The following is a 21,329-nucleotide window of genomic DNA, read 5'->3' as shown; positions in this document are numbered from 1 at the left end:
TACATAAACACTCAACAATGAAACAAATACATAAACACTCAGCAATGCTACAAATAAATAAGCATATAACAATGCAACAAATACATAAACACTCAACAATGAAACAAATACATAAACACTCAGCAATGAAACAAATACATAAACACTTAGCAATTGAACAAATACACAACTAATAATGCAACAAATAAACACCTAACAGTGAAACAAAACCCACAACCCCTGCCCATAAGAGCTTACAGTCTAAACCTGGTGCTGCTTGTTACATGAGCCTGGTATAGACAATACATATTATAGGCTGAAATATTAAAGAGCAAGCTTTACAGTGAAGAACAGGTTAACACATCCAGAGCTGTGTAGAGTATCTCTTACATATGAGGGGACAAGGGATGTAGTCCCATGAGGATGCCAGTGTGCCAGCTCTTCCCTCTGCACCCCAGTGCCCCATAGAGAGCCCTCACTATATGTCTGCTTCTCTAGACCCAGGTCTTACCTCTCAGCTGAGCAGCAGCAGCCTGACATAGCCATGCCCACTGTCACTAGTGCCCTCCCCTCTCAGTGACACTGACTTTAAATCCCATCTCAGCCTCTCATAGTAGTAGAACTCTAGAAACATGAATAACAGAGAAGACTGTGGCAGAAGAAGGGGCACTACCACCACCACTATTACCAGTGTTCTGTAAACTGGAAGACCCTGCAGCATTTCCTGGCATCACCTCCCATACATTACAGAGTCTTCTCCTCTCAGCAGCTGCAGCAGATTGCACACATTTTTGCACTGCATTGTCCATATATCCTTTGTGTAGGAATTTCTATGGATACATAAGGAATAGTACAGCTTGCCCATGGAACTTGTCCTCCCCTATGTAATGACCACCTCTAGCTGAATGCACCAGGACTGTAAGTTTTTTGTCATTTTTTGTCTCCTGTTGACAGACTCACACCATGAATATCTCAATACAGAATGATTCAGTCTTTAATTCCACAAATGGCACTGAAAATGCCATTAACCCCTTCCTCCAGCCACCCTGGCAAATAGCCCTTTGGGCTGTGGCATATTCCATCATAGTCATAATCTCTGTGGTTGGGAATATCATTGTCATGTGGATCATCTTAGCCCACAAAAGAATGAGGACTGTCACCAACTATTTCTTGGTAAACTTAGCTTTTGCTGAAGCCTCTATGTCAGCCTTCAACACTGTGGTGAACTTCACCTATGCCATCCATAACCACTGGTACTATGGACTGATCTACTGCAAATTCCATAACTTCTTCCCTATATCCGCTGTGTTCACCAGTATATACTCCATGACAGCTATAGCTCTGGACAGGTGAGATCTCTCTCTATTGACAACCAGTGTAATGGGGTCTAGAATGGGAATTATCCAGAAAATCTGCATTGTATGGAATGTACATAACAGTCAGTGACAAGTAATATAAAGGATAGGTAATGCCTCATTGCTATATCTATATATATATATATATATATATATATATATATATATATATATATATATAATGATTATAATAATGCTATTGGACTAAATTGCCTGTTCATGCAAATTAAAATTATTATTATTAATAATAATAATAATAATATGATAAGACTTATTATTATTGTTATTATTATTATTATTTATTTTTTTATTGCTATTTTATTGTTTGTGTGCTATTGGACTAAATTGCCTGTGCCTGCAAATTCATAGCTACAGCTACTTGCAGTCCTATGTAAATCACAGATATCAGAACTAATTGACTACATTTTTATTTCTTTTTTTATCATTTATCGTTTTAATATTACTATTAATAATAATATTTTTTTATACTGAATAGCATGCAAATTAACAACTATAGCTGCCTGCAGTCCTATGTAAACCACACGTATCAGACCTACTTGAGCTAAATGACTAAATTATTATTTTTTATTATTATTTTTAATTGTATTATTATTTTTTGCTTGCTATTAAACTTAATTCCTCGTCCATGCAATTTATTAGCTACAGCTACCTGCAGTCCTATGTAAGCCACACACATCAGACCGGAACTAACTGAGCTAAATGACATTCTCAGCTCTGTTATATTTGAAACAGTTCGCCATGCTGCATGTGTGTGTGTATATATATATATATATATATATATATATATACATTTATATATATATATATATATATATATATATATATATATATATATATATAAATCAGTGTCGTATTACCCAGACATACCTTATGTATCATATAAGCAAACTTTATGTGCCAGATGGAAGGCACAACAGTTGGCAGAGAGTGTCTGGCAATTCATGATACTGACTCATTAGAGGTGGAAGGGAGTATCATGTAAGGGAATTGGGCAAAAGACAGACATATGCCTTTCAGGCGTGAAGGATTGCATAGGGTCTGAGGGTTTAGATCAGGTAACAAGCTGTCATTTCGTCATTCCAGCTGTTCACAGTCAGCAAACATGTGTATCATTATATGTGTCATGTCGCTCCTGCAGCTTGTTATAGATAATATATATGGCAGGCAGCAAAGTATATGGGCACATCATTTTTTTTCTACCTAAAACCAATGGGTGCAGCAGAGCTGAGTTTGTTAATAACATATGTGCTTTCTGTGGTTTTACATAGGACTGCCTGTAAACTTACTGAGATGGCTATTCTAATCACACAGTCAACTCTGCTACATCTGTACGGCGTTATGTGTGTTGGTTTAATAGGAATGATGCCTTATCTATAAGATATGTAAGTCTCAATGTGACAGCGATTTGCATCTTTTTGGCATATAGTTCCTCTGTGTCAGAGTTTCCCAACCAAGGTTCCTCCAGCTGTTGCAAAACTACAACTCCCAGCATGCCCGGACAGCCGAAGGCTGCGGGGAGTTGTAGTTTTGCAACAGCTGGAGGCACCCTGCTTGGGAAACACTTCACCCTAAAACCAATGGGTGCAGCAGAGCTGAGTTTGTTAGCTCTTGTTAATAACATATGTGCTTTCTTTGGTTTTACGTAGGACTGCCTGTAAACTTACTAAGATAACTATTCTATTCACACAGTCAACTCTGCTACATCTGCGTTATGTGTGTTAGTTTAATAGGAATGATGCCTTAACTATAAGATATGTGAGTCTCAATGTGACAGTGATTTGTATCTTTTTGGCATATAGTTCCTCTGTGTCAGAGTTTCCCAACCAAGGTTCCTCCAGCTGTTGCAAAACTACAACTCCCAGCATGCCCGGACAGCTGTCCAGGCATGCTGGGAGTTGTAGTTTTGTAACAGCTGGAGGGACCCTGCTTGGGAAACACTGCTCTGTGTTATCCTCTAGGCCAGTGGTCTCCAAACTGTGGACCTCCAGATGTTGCAAAACTACAATTCCCAGCATGCCTGGACAGCCGTTGGCTGTCCAGGCATGCTGGGAGTTTTAGTTTTGCAACATCTGGAGGGCCACAGTTTGGGGACCACTGCTCTAGGCTGCATTATTCCTATAATAGTGTACTGTTTTATGTGACATGTACCTTGTGTGTATCAAGCAATGCCTGCGTCTTTAAGAAATTCCTAGCACTTGTCAGGAGTAAAAGTATTCCTCAGCTGAAGAACGCGTGCCATCTGAGCGTTCTGTCACTGTCATGGTGCACGCGCCATAGTGCAGCGACTTTCACTAACATAGGGAACAGGTAGGGGATATGACTGCTCTGCTAGCAGAATGCAGATGCTGTTTGTTGTGAAGGTTTCCAGAACACTGTGACAGACCCTCTGCTCTTTCCATTCATCAAACAGGTGACGAAAACAGCGCCTGTGCTTTCTGCCAACAACTTTGCGTATTTCTATACCGGAATCATTCTCATTCTGGTAATAGGTATAAAATATTGGTAAATGGCTGCTAGTGCATTTCCCGATGATAAGCTTAGATTTTTCTGTTTATTACATCTTCTTATAGGAAATCAGTGTTTCCCAAAAATTGTGCCTCCAGCTGTTGCAAACCTACCACTCCTGGCATGCCCAGACAGCCAGAAGCTTGTCTGCCTCCTCCAGAGCATCCACACTGTCCCTAAAAGGTAAATCAAGGCTTCCCTCTCATCTTAGCAGCCTTTGGCTGTCCGGGCATGCTGGGAGTCTTAGTGTTGCAACAGCCGGAGGCACACCGGTTGGAGATCATTGAAGATGGTATTATTTATATACACCATAAACATCATTTATATTACCCAGGACAAACAATCATGCCATAGTCCTATGTCTCAATACCCTAACCATGGCCGAGAGTCTCATTGGCATTCATCCTGGCACCTGGAGCACAACCCCTACCAGCACCCCCACTCCCATAGCTTTGCACCTGGTTATACATGTAATTGTCATTTCATTCATATGCAATAGGGCAGCCTAGTTGTGTGAATGATGCCATTGGATGGGGTATTTATAGAAGAGACATCCTAAATGGGTGTCAGCTCCTGGGGTTGGTCATGAAGAAGAAATTATTCTAGCTGTAGGTTATCTCAAAGTTTTTGGACACTGCACTATTGTGCTAGGCAATTGCTTAAAAGGCAATTCCTTAGTCTATTATTACCATGATCACATTCTGTTCAAGAGCATTTATTATGTTAAAGGGGTATTCCAGGAAAAAAACATTTTTATATATATCAACTGGCTCCAGAAAGTTAAACAGATTTGTAAATTACTTCTATTAAAAAATCTTAATCCTTTCAGTACTTATGAGCTTCTGAAGTTAAGGTTGTTCTTTTCTGTCTAAATCCTCTCTGATGACACCTGTCTCGGGAAACACACAGTTTAGAAGAGGTTTGCTATGGGGATTTGCTTCTAAACTGGGCGTTTCCCGAGACAGGTGTCATCAGAGATGACTTAGACAGAAAAGAACAACCTTAAAGGGGTTGTGCGCTCCCCTGCCTTTCGGAGCTCCGCACGCAGCGTCTGGAAGTTCATTACTCCGAACGCTGTGTGCGGGCTTCCGTGTTCGTGGCCGCCGGGCGTGACGACACGCCCGGCCCCCTCGTGACGTCACGCCCGCCCCCTAAACGAAAGTCTATGCGAAGGGGGCGCGACCGCTGTCACGCCCCCTTCCCTAAGACTTTGGTAGAGGGGGCGGGCGTGACGTCACGATGGGGCCGGGCGTGTCGTCACGCCCGGCGGCCACGAACACGGAAGCCCGCACACAGCGTTCGGAGTAATGAACTTCCAGACGCTGCGTACGGAGCTCCGAAAGCCAGGGCAGCACACAACCCCTTTAACTTCAGAAGCTCATAAGTACTGAAAGGATTAAGATTTTTTAATAGAAGTAATTTACAAATCTGTTTAACTTTCTGGATTTGTTTTTTTCCCTGGATAACCCCTTTAAGTAAATTCAGAGGATGGTTACAGGTGAAGCCCCCAATACATTAGGCAGGTTTACCACACACCTTTATTTCAGGGCATCTGGGAGTCGCTGTCACAGTGTTTCCCAACCAGGGTGCCACTAGCTGTTTCAAAACTATAAACTACTAAGCTGTCCGGGCATGCTGGGATTTGTAGTTTAGCAAGCAGTTTGGAAACCACTGCTCTAAAGCTTCATTCTAACAACCATGCCCATTAATTTCTTAACTGTTCTCCTCAAAGTGGTGTACGGCTTTATAGACAGTCTATAATAGGAAGTGCTCAGCTCACTAATGTTTCCAAACCAGGGTGCCTCCAGCTGTTGCAAAACTACAACTCTCAGCATGCCGGGATAGCCAAAGGCTGCTAAGATGAGAGGGTAACCTTGATTTTCCTTTCAGGGACAGTGTGGATCCTATGGAGGCAGCATACAAGCCTCTGGCTGTCCGAGCATGCTGGAAGTTGTAGTTTTGCAACAGCTGGAGCCACACTGGTTGGAAATCCTTGCACCCCTCAGCAAGAATGATTTAGGGGAAGGAATGTAGGGGCATCCATATGCATTTCTGTAACATTGGAAGAGATTACATGTGCCGTGAATGCATGCCTTGATGGATCTTCTGAAACTCATCATTTTGCTACCATTGATCTGCCTACTCAGCACAACCAAGTCTTGACCATCAGGGATTACAACAAATTATGGTCACCCTTTGCGGCATTCAGTTCTGGTGGTGGTTAATGTCCTTAAGGAGTGTTCAATTAGATTTGTCTAAAATACATCAATAATGATCTGTTTGGGAGTAGTACTATGTACATAACCTAGTCCCCAGCACACACAGGACTGCTTGGGTTATACCTTTCTTGGATAGCTTCTCTAGGTAATGGCTTTAAATGTGTTGGTATATACGACCAATGTGCAACCAACCTGGTGATTTTCTGACAATGGTTCCAACCAATTTGAAACCAATCTGGTGTTCTTCTGACAATGGTTTTAAATCTGTTGCCATCTGACCAATCTGCAACCAATCTGGTGGAGTTCTGGAAATTTTTCTAAATTCGTTGGCATATCTGACCAATGTGCAACCAAACTGCTAGTCTTCTAACAATGGTTCCAAATTTGTTGGTATATATAACTGATGTGCAACCAATCTGCTGGTTTTCTGACGATGATTCCAAATTTGTTTGCATATCCGAACAATGGGCAACCAGTCTGGCTGTCTTCTGACAATGGTTCTAAAGGTGTTGGCATATTTGACCAATGTGCAACCAATCTGGTGGTCTTCTGATGAGGTTTCCAAATTTGCCGGCATATCCAACCAATGTGCATCCAATCTGGCGGTCTTCTGACAATGGTTCTAAAGGTGTTGGCATAAATGACCAATGTGCAACCAATCTGGTGGTCTTCTGAAGAGGTTTCCAAATTTGTGGGCATATCCAACCAATGTGCATACAATCTGGCGGTCTTCTGACAATGGTTCTAAAGGTGTTGGCATATATGACCAATGTGCAACCAATCTGGTTGACTTCTGATGAAGGTTCCAAATTTATTGGCATATCCAACTAATGTACAACCACTCTAGTGGTCTTATGACAATGTTTTCAAATGTGTTGGCATATCCGACCAATTCGAAACCAGTCTAATGGTCTTCTGATAATGGTTCTACGTTTGTTGGCGTATCCGATCAATCTGCCACCAACCTGGCAGTCTTCTGACAATCGTTCCAAATTTGTTGGCATATCCGACCAATGTGCATCCAATCTGGTGGTCTTCTGACAATGGTTCCAAATGTGTTGGCATATATGACCAATCTATAAAAATCTAGTAGTCTTCTGACAATGGTTTCAAATTTATTGGCATATCCAACCAATTTGCAACTAATCTGGTGGTTTTCTGACAATGGCTCCACATTTGTTGGCAAATCTGACTAATTTGCACCCAATCTGATGGTCTTCTTACAATGATTCTAAATGTGTTGGCATATATGACCAATGTGAAACCAATCTTCTGACGAAGGTTCCAAATTTGTGGGCAGATCCGACCAATGTGCAACCAATCTGAGGTTCTTCTGACAATGGTTCCAAATTTGTTGGCATATCTCACTAATTTGCAGCCAATCTGGTGGTCTTCTGACAATGTATTGAATTTGATGTATTGGTGAACAAATTTATGATGTGTATGGCTAGCTTAAAACCCCACAAGATACCTATTATACATCTATCCTCTCAGAACTCCCCATAAATGTGGACACTTGGCTCCAATGAGCATAGATGTTTATTTCAATGCGGATAAAAAGACTGGTAGCTATTCTACAAGAAGAACTACTAAATCAGACATGGTGAGATCTCCCCTTACCATCGGGGACATTTAAGAAGCCCCCAAACAAATTAGATCAGTCTATGAGCAATTTCAGCATGACCTGTCAGCTTTAATCCAATGTATACAGGAAGCTTTAATATTCTTGAAGATTGCAAGAGACCCCGTGGCGTCTCCTCTCATAAATAAGTTACACTATAGAAGCGCTTGTATCGAAAGTGATAACTGCAAGGCGAATGTGCTGTCTCATGTACATGACCAGCTTCTACGAAACCTACCCTCTATGCAAAATATGCGCAGTATCACTGAGTAGCATCTTGAGGGCTCAAATGTGTGTGTAAGATAAGCGGCATCGTGTTGTGTATCGTACATCTGCATGTTAAAGTGTCGTTGTATAACGTACGTTTACTGGATTCCTGTCATTGGTTTAGTGCACTGTTTCCCAACAGAGTTCCTCCTACTGTTGCAAAACTTCAACTCCCAGCATGCTGGGAGTTGTAGTTTTGCAATAACTGCATGCACCCTGGTTGGGAAACACTGACTTCATGAAACTATAAGCTGCTGCCTAACACTGTGGGACTACTGTAAAACAGATTATACTGTATCTGGAGCAGTTCCTAAGTGTACGACTTTTATATGTCTACTTATCTTCAATATGTTTTGTATATAAACCTGTACATGTTTGTGAAATATTTTATTTGTTTTATTTGTTAGTATAAAAAAAATAGTGTCCTTGGCATGCTTGCCTTTACAATGACTCCTGGTGACAGTATTATACAGGATATACAGGATATGCAGGATTTTGTCAAGGGAGGGGTTATAGGCATGGTTACACATATGCAACATGCAGAGGAATACAGAATGCACGCACAATTGATGGACAGTTACATAGTACATAGTAACAAAGAGACATGTGTCCATCATGTTCAACCAAAGAGGGAAGGAGATGAATGAAGGGAAGGGGTATGGAAGGGATGAAGGGAAAGGGTATTGGGGGGCGGTAATGGGAAGGGGGTGTGGGATGAAAGGAAGGGATATGGGGGGATGAAGGGAAGGGGAATGGGGGCTGAAAGGAAGGGGAATGGGGGGTGATAAAGGGAAGGGGTATGTGGGTGGTAAAGGGAAGTTGTGGGGGGGATGGAAGGAATAGGTATGGGAAGATGACGGTAAGGTGTATAGGGAGATGAAAGGAAGGGGAATCGGGGGTGGTAAAAGAATGACGGGAAAGGGATTTGGGAGATGAAGGGGAACGATACAGGGGTGGTAAAGGGACAGTGTATGGGTGTATGAAGAAAAGGTGCATGGGGAATGAAAGGGAGGAGTATGGGAGGGATAAAAGTACGGGCTTTGGGGTGGTAAAAAAAAGCGATATGGAAGGATGAAAGAAAGGGGTATGAGGTGGTAAAAAGAAGGCATCTGGGGGGATGAAGTGAAGAGGTATGGGGGATGCAAGAGCAGGTTATAGGGTCGGCAAAGGGAAGAGGTATGAAGGGAAGGGGTATTGGGGTGGTAAAGGGAAAGGGTATGGGGGAAGATGAAGGTAAGGGGTATGCATGTTCAAGGGGTTGTCCATTATTTTAAAAAAAGTCACCTTTTTTGCATAAACAGCACCATATCTGACCACAGGCTGTTAAAGGGAACACCATAATTTCGCCGCATATTTTATGACATAATTAAAGATGTCATTACAAACAATTGGGCCAGCAATAAACAAGTCCTTGCATGGCTTCATTGGTGGTAAGATATATATATTCTGGTCTTGAAAGAATTCTCCTATGGGGGCACTGCAGAAAAATTCAACACTTGCTGTTACATGACACCACAACTGATCACCCACGGAGGGGACACTTGTCAAGGACCCTAAGTAGGACTATTTCCTTAAATGTAGACAGGTGAGAATACAGTTATGCTATGAGAACAATGAACTATCATATTCTGTACCTTGTACTCTCATCAGCCCAATGTATGCACAGACACAGACTCCCATCTATAATAACGGAGAGGACAGGCTGTCTGATACAATACTCTGCAGATCTGAACCTCACCTAATCTCTTTAACTAATGAAATTGGTCTTTTTACACGAACCGGTCTCCAGAGGAAGGATTGTTTAACCCCTGGACACTGGGGAGCAACTAGTCAGCCGGTCATCAGAGCAGAAAACAAATCTGTAAAATGGTTTACCTCCTCAATATAGGATTATCCCACGCCTCATTTATTATGTGATGGGGACAACAATGACTTGTTCTATGTATATGTGTTCGTATATGTTCTGTATTAGCAGGGGGCTTCTCATCTGTTTGCGAGATCTCGCTGCCTACGATATTCAGACTACGTTTCTATCTGTTTGCATTTCCTAATATTGTATGTATAGCAATAGGGTTTATTAATATTTCATTCTCATAAGCAGTCAGCCATAATGGGAGCTGCTTAAAATGCTCTGACTTCATTACTGGAACTGCAGACACTGGCTGTCAGCCGGACTGTACATTGGTGGGGATCTGCTGGAGTTCTACAGTGCAGAGCAACTAAATGTAATAAGAGCCAACACATCTGATATTTTTACATGGGGGCCAAATGGAATTATTCATAGTTTTTAAAAGCTATTATAATAGTAATAAAATGGTTAAATCTATTTATCTATTTCCAAAAGAAGAAGAAGCACAGCGGAACTGAAAATCCGTAAGTGGGTGCCAGCAGAAACAAACCAGGTCACGGTCTGTGTATTTCTAGACAGTTCCAACAATAAGTCCGCAGCACTCCAAATTGGTGAAAAAAACAATGTGAACTTTATTCACCTAAGGTTCAGGATGCAACGTTTCAATGGCCTCTCGCCATCTTTCTCGAGCATGCTTGAGAAAGATGGCAAGAGGCTATTGAAACGTTGCATCCTGGTTGCATCCTGAACCTTGGGTGAATATAGTTCACATGTTTTTTTTCACCAATTTGGAGTGCTGCGGACTTATTGTTAGAACAATCTATCTCTATAGGCTTGAAGAATATTGGGTTTAGCCAGCTGAAATGTTGCTTGCTGTTAAATGTTAAGACACTTTTTTTTTATAGAATAAAATCCCCATTTTTCACTATATTGTGTGCTGTGGAAAGATCCGTTTTGCTATCTATCAATCTATCTAAAAGGCAGCAGGTAGAGACAGCACAACCAAGTCCGATGAAAATAGAAGATAGGGTGCAAGCAGGCAGTAACACAGTCCCAGTCGCAGACCGTGAATGTAGAACCAGAGAAATTATCCTAGCAGCACTCCCATAAGGTGCAAATAGGTTTCTATTTACCCATGTGGATAGAACAGCAACATTTCAACGGCATTACGCCGCCATTTTCAAGCATGCTGGAAAATGGCGGCGTGATGGCGTTGAAACGTTGCTGTTGTATCCACATGGGTAAATATCTATCTATCTATTTATCTCATATCTATCTATCTAACTATATTTTTCTACCTATCTGTCTATCTATCTATCTATGTATCTATCAATCTATCTACAGCAGCTAAAATAAGTATCAAACACATCACCATTTTTACTAATAAATATATTTCCAAAGGTTTCTATTGACATATGCTGCCATTAAAGGGGTATTCCAATTTTTATTTTATTTGACTGTGCTACAGGGGCTGTAAAATTAGTGTTGTTCATGATATAGTGTCTGTATGTGTGTTTAAGGGCTGGTTCCACAATTCTTATACCATCTTTGGCCCAATATTCAATTTTACAGCATACAAAAGGAGTGTTGTCTCGGACCTTTCCCAGTCTGTAGTGAGGCTCTAGATGATACATCTCAAGGTGCTGAAAGCGAGTGTGCCTGTGCTTTAATGGATAGCGCGACCACTGGGTGGGAGGAAGATCATTCCTCATGAGCCTGCAGGAAATTGTAATTTGAAGCACAGCACGAATGGAAGGGAGCCTAGCTACTCTGCAATGGGTGGGTTGGTTGACTTGTTTTCTGCTCTGTTGCCCCGAAGGAAGATAAGTCACTTCCCACCTAGAAACAAGGGAAACAGGAAAAAGCCAGATTATACAAACAAGCAAGCAGCTTGATGGGGAACACAGGACACGGCCATTTACCAACAACACAAGCATGGATTCTTGGTAAGCATGTCCATTACTGGCTGACAAGTTATTAGTTAAGTCACCTTATGTTGGATAACCCCTTTAGCCCATGAGATCTAAAGGCTTAGGGACAGGTGCCATTGGGTTTCAGATGCTCATCAGACCTCTGCAGTGAAATTGCAGGGATCCAATAGTTAAAATATTGGAGGAGGTTACTCACCCTTCTTCTGCAAGCCGGATTGTTGCTCCAATGAGTCAGCCCTGCAGCACCAAGCTTTATCAGTGGAACACTGATCTCTGGGTACAATACTATGCAATAGCATAACAATGTCCAATGAATACAATCCAATGACTGCATACAATAGTCCACTATGGGGACTTAAAGAGTGTAAAATAAATAATAAAGATATGTTTTTTTAAATGAAATAAAATCTGCTCCCCTAATAAAAATTGTAATCACCTCCTTTTCCCATTTTCCAAAATGATAATAGAAGTATGTTCTAGTACCATTCTGCTAGTCAGCATAAAAAATTACATATAAAGGTGCAATAATAACTGAAACATAAACCATCACCTAAATACAGGATGGGTATAAGGGAGGGAAAAGGAGGGGGAGGGTCCTAGGGGGTTGGTTTGGGCAATTGATGTAGAGTGCTCCTACCTACTCTCACCCTATGTACTGGCCCTTTCACTACGCCTACTCCTAGGCGGAGTGAAAGCCCTGACAAGGGCGGCCCGCTCCGGAACCTAACCCTATAAGACCTTAATTAGGATAGGGAAAAATTAGGATAGAGGCTCTCTGTCTCACTGGGGTACCCTATCTGGTTAGGAGGATAGGGAAAGGTAGCCCTGTTCCGAAATCAATATGGATAGGGAAGCCAGATATAGGGGTTGTTCAATTACTTCTGTTATATATAGTGTTGAGCACGAATATTTGTAATGCAAATTTATATTGCAAATATTGGCATTTCGAGAATATTTCAAATATAGTGCTATCTACTTGTAATGACGAATATTCTTTTTTTTTTACATGCAAATTTTTATGCAAATTTTCCCTAAGAATATTCGCTTGAAAAAAAAAGTGAACAAACATAGCGAATATGCGAATTTCGCAAACATAGGACGAATATTCGTCAATATATTTGCGAAATATCGCTTATCACTAGTTATATACAGGACGTCAACAGATACAGGTGTGCAAATGTATTTCTAGTGTACAAGATAGATGGTATGGCATTAAGATAAGGAGTCAAAGGGACATCTATACTTCTGGGGATATATACAGTTCCCCTCATGGGGTCAGATGTATAACACACTGTAAATGTAGCCCACAAAAAACAAGTAGAGTATCTATCAGACCTTAGTATAGAGGTAACTTACATACATAATGCAATAACTGTCAAAAAAAACTGTACGCCCAAAATTTACATATAGAAACCCTCTTGCAAACAATATAGAATATATTGCAATAGATCTCAAAGCAAACTATAAACACAGTGAGCAGATATGGAATCAATACTTACCAGTTCCCTGACTAGTCAGAAGGCACAAGTACCTACAGATTTCGACCCCCCAACTCTTCAGGGGACAATGGGGGGGGGGGGGGGCTGCGAGATGAAAAAAGGATGATCACATGATGGCTGGTGAGGAGCAAAATGAATAAAGACTGCTGATGGGCTTATTAGGTTGTTCAGCTAGGAGGCGTATATGGTGGCCCAAGTCCCTCCTCTGAATCCCGTTAGCCAATAGTGGCCGCACTCATCTTCAATGAGCATACCTTATTTGTCCGCTATGTTCAACTTCAGATGAGGCGGAAATTGCGTCAGACGTTGTGAACACAGTGATTACTCGCCAGAATCGGAGCAGGGCCGCCCTTTTCAGCGAGTTCACTCGACCTAGGAGTAGGAATAGTGAAAGGGCCAGTACATAGGGTGAGAGTAGGTAGGGGCACTATACATCAATTGCCCATGACAACTCCCTAGGACCCTCCGACTCCTTTTCCCTCCCTTGTACCCATCCGGAATTTAGGTGATGGTTTATATTGCACTTATTATTGCACCTTTATATGTTAAATAAGCCTTCACATGCTCTTGTTTTAAAATGCCCCAAAGCAATAATGACATTATACTTTGAAATAACTGGGGCTTAGGCTATGCACCAAAGCTGCACCTGAAAATGCATTTGCCCGAATAAATCCTGCCTGCCATCGGATACTCTACCATGATACTTAGGATTCCTAATAATGGAAATTTACATGGTTGGCATTCTACAGAAAATCCAAAAAAGGTAACAACTCTACGTAGAAATTTAGTGAGGCACAGGGCCAGAGGGTGACACTTACCACTCCTGGACCTCTGATGTTTTTCCCACTGTAGACCTGCACCAGTCTCTATGGGTAATGTGTTGAAGTACTGATGCTGTTTGTTCCCATTGCCATAGCTGAGCCTCTGTCCTACTCTGCATCTCTCCTTTTCCCATGCTGCCTCTTGATAAGTGAAGAAGGGTAAGCCATGATCTTCTTGAGTTGTTACCCGGCACCAAACATTGCCCCTGATGTCGTAACAGGAAATTCAGACTGCTCTTTCCCATCCATTTGTGTCATTCTTCTGGCCCCTACCTGTGCTACCACACAATCCCCCTGACAGATGCTGTTCGCAAGGTGACCTCTGCACTAAACTTCCCTCAGACACCTCTCCAGCCATGCCACCATTTTATCCTATCAGGCCCTGTCACAAATGTTCTTGATCAAGTCTTCCAGAGCTCTTCCATTTTCTTTAACAGGTGACAGCAGGATTCTTCCATGGATGTCCCACCGGTCAAGCCAGGACCACAGTAAATTTGTATGCCCCTAATTCAATTTAACTGACCCTCGCAGGTTCCAATTCTGAACGTGTTGCCAGACATGGGACCCTAGTTTACTCGGGGACAACTGCCATCGGCCATCAATCACACCCAATGAAAGCCTGCACTAGTAAGGGTTTACATTTTCCCAAGGAAGGTAAACTGACAAGTTTAACCCCTTCTGGAGGGACTATAGGGATGATTTCAATTCTATCTGAATGCCTCTTGAGATCCAGTAACCCTTCGTTCTATTAGTTTGTGATCCAGTGTTATGTTAGGAATCCCCTGATTGTCCCAATAACATTGACTTGAATGGTACTGTCAAGCTACAATTTGTTTCTATGTCCTGAGCATTGTAGTGCGATAAGGGTTAAATGCGCACAGACATGTCCTTGTCACTTAATCACTGAGCCAACCTGCAGCTCGGTGTTTGGAGACCCTAAGGCAGTTCCCATTTTAGTGTTCTTGTTAAAGCCTCAGCGATCATTCTCAATTGTAGATTTCCATTTCAGTGGCACATGGCTCCTTGTTAGAAGTGCCTTCCAGTCTATCCTGTTCACATTGCTTAATGTCCTACTGTAAATTACAGGGTTAAATATGTAAGCAATGTAAGAAAGGCGAGGACAGGATTGCTGAGCCACAGTCTAATGCACGTTATATACAGGTGTAGCGGAGCTAATGCATTGATATGTTAGGGGATGCTTAACATTATTGTATGCAGCCGAAACCACACCCGCATGCGATGGTTAATGGCTGCAGTGTTGCTAGTAATCCCAACACAATTTTCATAGGACTTCTTAGTTTTTGTGATAAACAACTTGTCTGTATTTACTTGATCCAGGTTATCTATCCATCTATATATCTCATCCACCTTCTATGGGGCGCTCATGGGCCTCCACCTGAGTATTGTCAAGAAGAGTCCACATTTGCACATTTCTGCCTTTTTACTGTATTTGCAACCCAGTGACCCTCCCTTGTTTGTAGTGATTATAGCAGTCTTCTCTTTCTTTCAAGTTTAGCTTTAGTTGCAATAGTATCCACCTTTTTCTTCCAGTTTTCCCCTAACAACTTTATTACATATTGGTCACAGCAGTTCTTCCAATTTTTTTCAGTACTCTCAGTAATGCCTCTTCTTCAACCGATAATCGCAACAGTCCCTCTTCTTCATCGGGTAATTGCAACAGTGCCTCTCCTTTCACCAGTAAGCACAGGAATTGCCTCTTCTTCATCCTGTAATCATAGCAGTGCCTCTTCTTTCATCAGTAATCACAGCAGTGCCTCTTCTTCAACCTGTAATCATAGCAGTGCCACATCTTCACATCAGTGCCTTTTCTTCACAGCAGTACCTCTTTTTCACAGCAGTACCTCTTCTTCAACCTGTAATCACAGCAGTGCCTCTTCTTTCATCAGTAATCACAGCAGTGCCTCTTCTTCAACCTGTAATCATAGCAGTGCCACATCTTCACATCAGTGCCTTTTCTTCACAGCAGTACCTCTTTTTCACAGCAGTACCTCTTCTTCAACCTGTAATCACAGCAGTGCCTCTTCTTTACATCAGTACCTCTTCTTCAACCAGTAATCACAGTAGTGTCTCTTCTCCACAGCAACACTTTTTTTTCTACCAGCAGTGCCTCTGTTTCACAGCAGTGCCTCTTCTTCAACCTGTAATCACAGCAGTGCCTCTTCTTTACAGCAGCACCTCTTCTTCAACCAGTAATCGCAGTAGTGCCCTTTCTTCACAGCAACACTTTTTTTTCTACCAGCAGTGCCTCTGTTTCCCAGCAGTACCTCTTCTTCAACCTGTAATCACAGCCTCTTCTTCACAGCAGCACCTCTTTTTCTACCAGTAATCAGAGCGGTGCCTCTTCTTTACAGCAGTACCTCTTCTTCAACCAGTAATCACAGTAGTGCCTCTTCTTCACAGCAACACTTCTTTTTCTACCAGTAATCACAGCAGGGCCTCTATTTCCCAGTAGTGCCTCTTCTTCACAGCAACACTTTTTTTTCTACCAGCAGTGCCTCTATTTCCCAGCAGTACCTCTTCTTCAACATGTAATCACAGCCTCTTCTTCACAGCAGCACCTCTCTTTCTACCAGTAATCACAGCAGTGCCTCTTCTTCAACCAGTAATCACAGCAGTGCCTCTTCTTCAACCTGTAATCACAGTAGTGCCTCTTCTTCACAGCAACACTTCTTTTTCTACCAGTAATCACAGCAGTGCTTCTATTTCCCAGCAGTGCCTCTTCTTCAACCTATAATCAGAGCAGTGCCTCTTCTTCACAGCAAAGCCTCTTCTTCACAGCAGTGCCTTTGGCTATCCAGGCATGCTAAAAGTTTTAGTTTTGTAACAGCAAGAGGCATTCTGGCTGGGAAACCCTAAATCAGAGGCATGATGCACAATTCAAGCAATCTACCGGATTGGTGCTCATTGAAAGAGCCTATTACACATCCCAAGGATCCCGCAGTGAGGTTCACATTAATGATCACTGGATCATTTGCTTGGCCCATTGTCACCATCATCCATTCCCTATAACGCTGGGAGATGTGCAGCGGAAAAGCAATCATTTTTTTATATGATATTTGTTCGCCCGTCATCTGAATGCTGGCCCTATTACATAGCCAAGTCCTCCAATAAGAGCAAGTGTAACAGGGCCCAAATTCCAGCCATAAATGTTATGTGAACAGATTGTACAAAGCTTCTCAAGTTCGGAGTGGAGCTGTGAGCTCTGCAGGTCTTCTTCTACAACAAGTTATAAAATCATTATATATTCCAGCTGTCGCTAAATATCATTGTTACAACAAAATGTAAGGTCTTAAGTTGACTAACATGAGGCCCCCTTTTTAGAAAAAGAGGTACCGTATATACTCGAGTATAAGCCGACCCGAGTATAAGCCGAGACCCCTAATTTTAACCCAAAATCCCAGGAAAAGTTATTGACTCGAGTATAAGCCTAGGGTGGGAAATACCTCATCCCCCCCTGTCATCATCCAGACCCGTCATTAACATCCTCATCATCATCCCCTTGTCATCATCCCACACATCCCCCCTTCATCATCCCCTTATCATCCCACACATCCCCCCTTCATCATCCCCTTATCATCCCACACATCCCCCCTTCATCATCCCCTTATCATCCCACACATCCCCCCTTCATCATCCCCTTATCATCCCACACATCCCCCCTTCATCATCCCCTTATCATCCCACACATCCCCCCTTCATCATCCCCTTATCATCCCACACATCCCCCCTTCATCATCCCCTTATCATCCCACACATCCCCCCTTCATCATCCCCTTATCATCCCACACATCCCCCCTTCATCATCCCCTTATCATCCCACACCCCCCCCCCCTTCATCATTCCCACACACCCCCCCCCCCTTCATCATTCCCACACACCCCCTTCATCATCCTCTTCTCATCATTCGCCCTCAGTGGTCTTCAACCTGCGGACCTCCAGAGGTTTCAAAACTACAACTCCCAGCAAGCCCGGGCAGCCATCGGCTGTCCGGGCTTGCTGGGAGTTGTAGTTTTGAAACCTCCGGAGGTCCGCAGGTTGAAGACCACTGCGGCCTTCAACATCATCCAGCCCCCCTCTCACCCCCTTTAGTTCTGAGTACTCACCTCCGCTCGGCGCTGGTCCGGTCCTGCAGGACTGTCCGGTGAGGAGGTGGTCCGGTGGGGAGGTGGTCCGGGCTGCTATCTTCACCGGGGGCGCCTCTTCTCCGCGCTTCCGGCCCGGAATAGAGCCGTTGCCTTGGCAATGACGCAGAATTACGTTCGCAATGAACGCACCTCTGCGTCGTTGTCACGGCAACGTGACTATTCTGAGGCCGGGCCCGAAGCGCTTAGAAGAGGCCTCCCCGGTGAAGATAGCAGCCCGGAACCAGTATCCCACCGGACCACCTCCTCACCGGACAGTCCTGCAGGACCGGACCAGCGCCGAGCGGAGGTGAGTACTCAGAACTAAAGGGGGTGAGAGGGGGCTGGATGATGTTGAAGGCCGCAGTGGTCTTCAACCTGCGGACCTCCGGAGGTTTCAAAACTACAACTCCCAGCAAGCCCGGACAGCCGATGGCTGCCCGGGCTTGCTGTGAGTTGTAGTTTTGAAACCTCTGGAGGTCCGCAGGTTGAAGACCACTGCGGGTGGGGGAGTTCACTCGAGTATAAGCCGAGGGGGGTGTTTTCAGCACGAAAAATCGTGCTGAAAAACTCGGCCTATACTCGAGTATATACGGTACCTCAGCAGCTGTTTATTCATTGCCCCAGCTTCTGCAGGAACTAATGGGGGAATTTAGCATTGATTTTACCCAGGTCTTGTGGTGTTGATTTGTAGCACTTGTGGTTGCTGTTCAGAGACTTTTCATTGCGACTTTTGCTTTAGAACAGTGCAGCTATGCTGTAGTCTGGTTAAAGGGGTACTCCGGAGGAAAAAATACATTTCAAATCAAATGGTGCCAGAAAGTTGAACAGATGTGTAAACTACTTCTATATAAAAATCTTAATCCTTCCAGGAATTATCAGCTGCTGTATGCTCCAGAGGAAGTTGTGTAGTTATTTTCTGTCTGACCACAGTGCTCTCTGCTGACACCTCTGTCCATGTCAGGAACTGCCTGGAGCAGGAGAGGTTTGCTATGGGGATTTGCTCCTACTGTGGGCAGTTCCTGACATGAACAGAGGTGTCAGCAGAGAGCACTGTGGTCAGACTGGAAAGGACTACATAACTTCCCCTGGAGGATACAGCAGTTGATAAGTACTGGAAGTCTTAAAATTAAGTAATTTACAAATCTGTTTAACTTTCTGGTACCAGTTGATTTGATTTTAAATTTTTTTTTCCGCCCTTAACTTTTTGCTGTGGTCATGAATATATCATGTGTGATTTGTCACTTAACTTGTTTCAAATCTTCACCAGCCCAGATCTGGCTCACAAAACTGGCTGTGGACAGAATTTATTAAAAGTTGTACATTTAGACGCAATGGATTAAAAAATCATAGAAAATGTCGCAGAAAAGGTACCATGCAAAGTGGTGCACTGAAGTGCAATTTCCCCAAAAAATGTGCGTACTAGCATCATATTTATCACATGCTGTGCAACTATTTAATACATTTGGCGCATTTACACATAACCACCACACAAAATAAAGGTGTAGAAAAACCATTCACCTACACGACCACCCTAAGGATAGGTTCACACTACAGAATTTCCGCCTGCAAATCCGCTTTGAAATTGCAGGCAGAAATTCCGCTTACTAAAATTTATAGTGTAGTGAATGGGTTTCCGTTCACAAATTCACACTTCGGAATTTGTGAATGGAAAATTTGCTTTCAATTTTCCACCTTTAGAATAGCGTTGCTCATTCTTCAGGTGGAAATACTTGCGGAACACATTGCAGTCTATTGGAGTGGAATTCCGCCTCAAATTAAAGCCTATAGACTTCTATGGGCTTTAACCCCTTAACGACGCAGGACGTATATTTACGTCCTGCGCCGGCTCCCGTGATATGAAGCGGGATCGCGCCGCGATCCCGCATCATATCGCGTCGGTCCCGGCGCTCATCAACGGCCGGGACCCGCGGCTAATACCACACATCGCCGATCACGGCGATGTGCGGTATTAACCCTTTAGAAGCGGCGGTCAAAGCTGACCGCCGCTTCTAAAGCGAAAGTGAAAGTGACCCGGCTGCTCAGTCGGGCTGTTCGGGACCGCCGCGGTGAAATGGCGGCGTCCCGAACAGCTGAACGGACACCGGGAGGGCCCTTACCTGCCTCCTCGGTGTCCGATCGGCGAATGACTGCTCCGTGCCTGAGATCCAGGCAGGAGCAGTCAAGCGCCGATAACACTGATCACAGGCATGTTAATACACGCCTGTGATCAGGATGAGAGATCAGTGTGTGCAGTGTTATAGGTCCCTATGGGACCTATAACACTGCAAAAAAAATGTAAAAAAAATGTGTTAATAAAGGTCATTTAACCCCTTCCCTAATAAAAGTTTGAATCACCCCCCTTTTCCCATAAAAAAATTAAACAGTGTAAAAAAAAAAAAAAATAAACATATGTGGTATCGCCGCGTGCGTAAATGTCCGAACTATAAAAATATATAATTAATTAAACCGCACGGTCAATGGCGTACGTGCAAAAAAATTCCAAAGTCAAAAAAAGCGTATTTTGGTCACTTTTTATACCATTAAAAAATTAATAAAAAGTGATCAAAAATTCCGATCAAAACAAAAATCATACCGATAAAAACTTCAGATCACGGCGCAAAAAATGAGTCCTCATACCGCCCTGTACGTGGAAAAATAAAAAAGTTATAGGGGTCAGAAGATGACATTTTTAAACGTATAAATTTTCCTGCATGTAGTTATGACAAAATCAAACCTATATAAGTAGGGTATCATTTTAACCGTATGGACCTACTGAATAATGATAAGGTGTAATTTTTACCGAAATATGCACTGCGTAGAAACGGAAGCCCCCAAAAGTTACAAAATGTCGTTTTTTCTTCGATTTTGTCGCACAATGATTTTTTTTTTCCGTTTTGCCGTGCATTTTTGGGTAAAATGACTAATGTCAATGCAAAGTAGAATTGGCTTTGCAAAAAATAAGCCATAATATGGATATTTAGGTGGAAAATTGAAAGGGTTATCATTTTTAAAAGGTAAGGAGGAAAAAACGAAAGTGCAAAAACGGAAAAACCCTGAGTCCTTAAGGGGTTAAAGGGGTATTCCACTGGAAAACATTTATTTTAAATAAACTGGTGC

General features: G+C 42.8%; 1 protein-coding gene across 1 annotated transcript in view; it reads left to right on the top strand.

Annotated features, from left to right (window-relative positions):
* The first annotated feature begins 597 nt into the window (after positions 1-597).
* TACR1 (tachykinin receptor 1) overlaps positions 598-21,329 on the top strand; it is a 276,626-nt gene continuing 255,894 nt past the window's right edge. Inside the window, exon 1 of the mRNA XM_056571486.1 lies at positions 598-1,328. Coding sequence (XP_056427461.1) covers positions 943-1,328 — 386 coding nt within the window. The 5' untranslated portion in view covers positions 598-942. The remainder of the gene's footprint in view (positions 1,329-21,329) is intronic.

Source organism: Hyla sarda, chromosome 4 (assembly GCF_029499605.1).
Source record: "Hyla sarda isolate aHylSar1 chromosome 4, aHylSar1.hap1, whole genome shotgun sequence".
NCBI classification, from domain to species: Eukaryota; Metazoa; Chordata; class Amphibia; order Anura; family Hylidae; genus Hyla; species Hyla sarda.
Note: the sequence above shows the minus strand (reverse complement) of the source record. Positions and strands in the feature narration are given on the sequence as shown.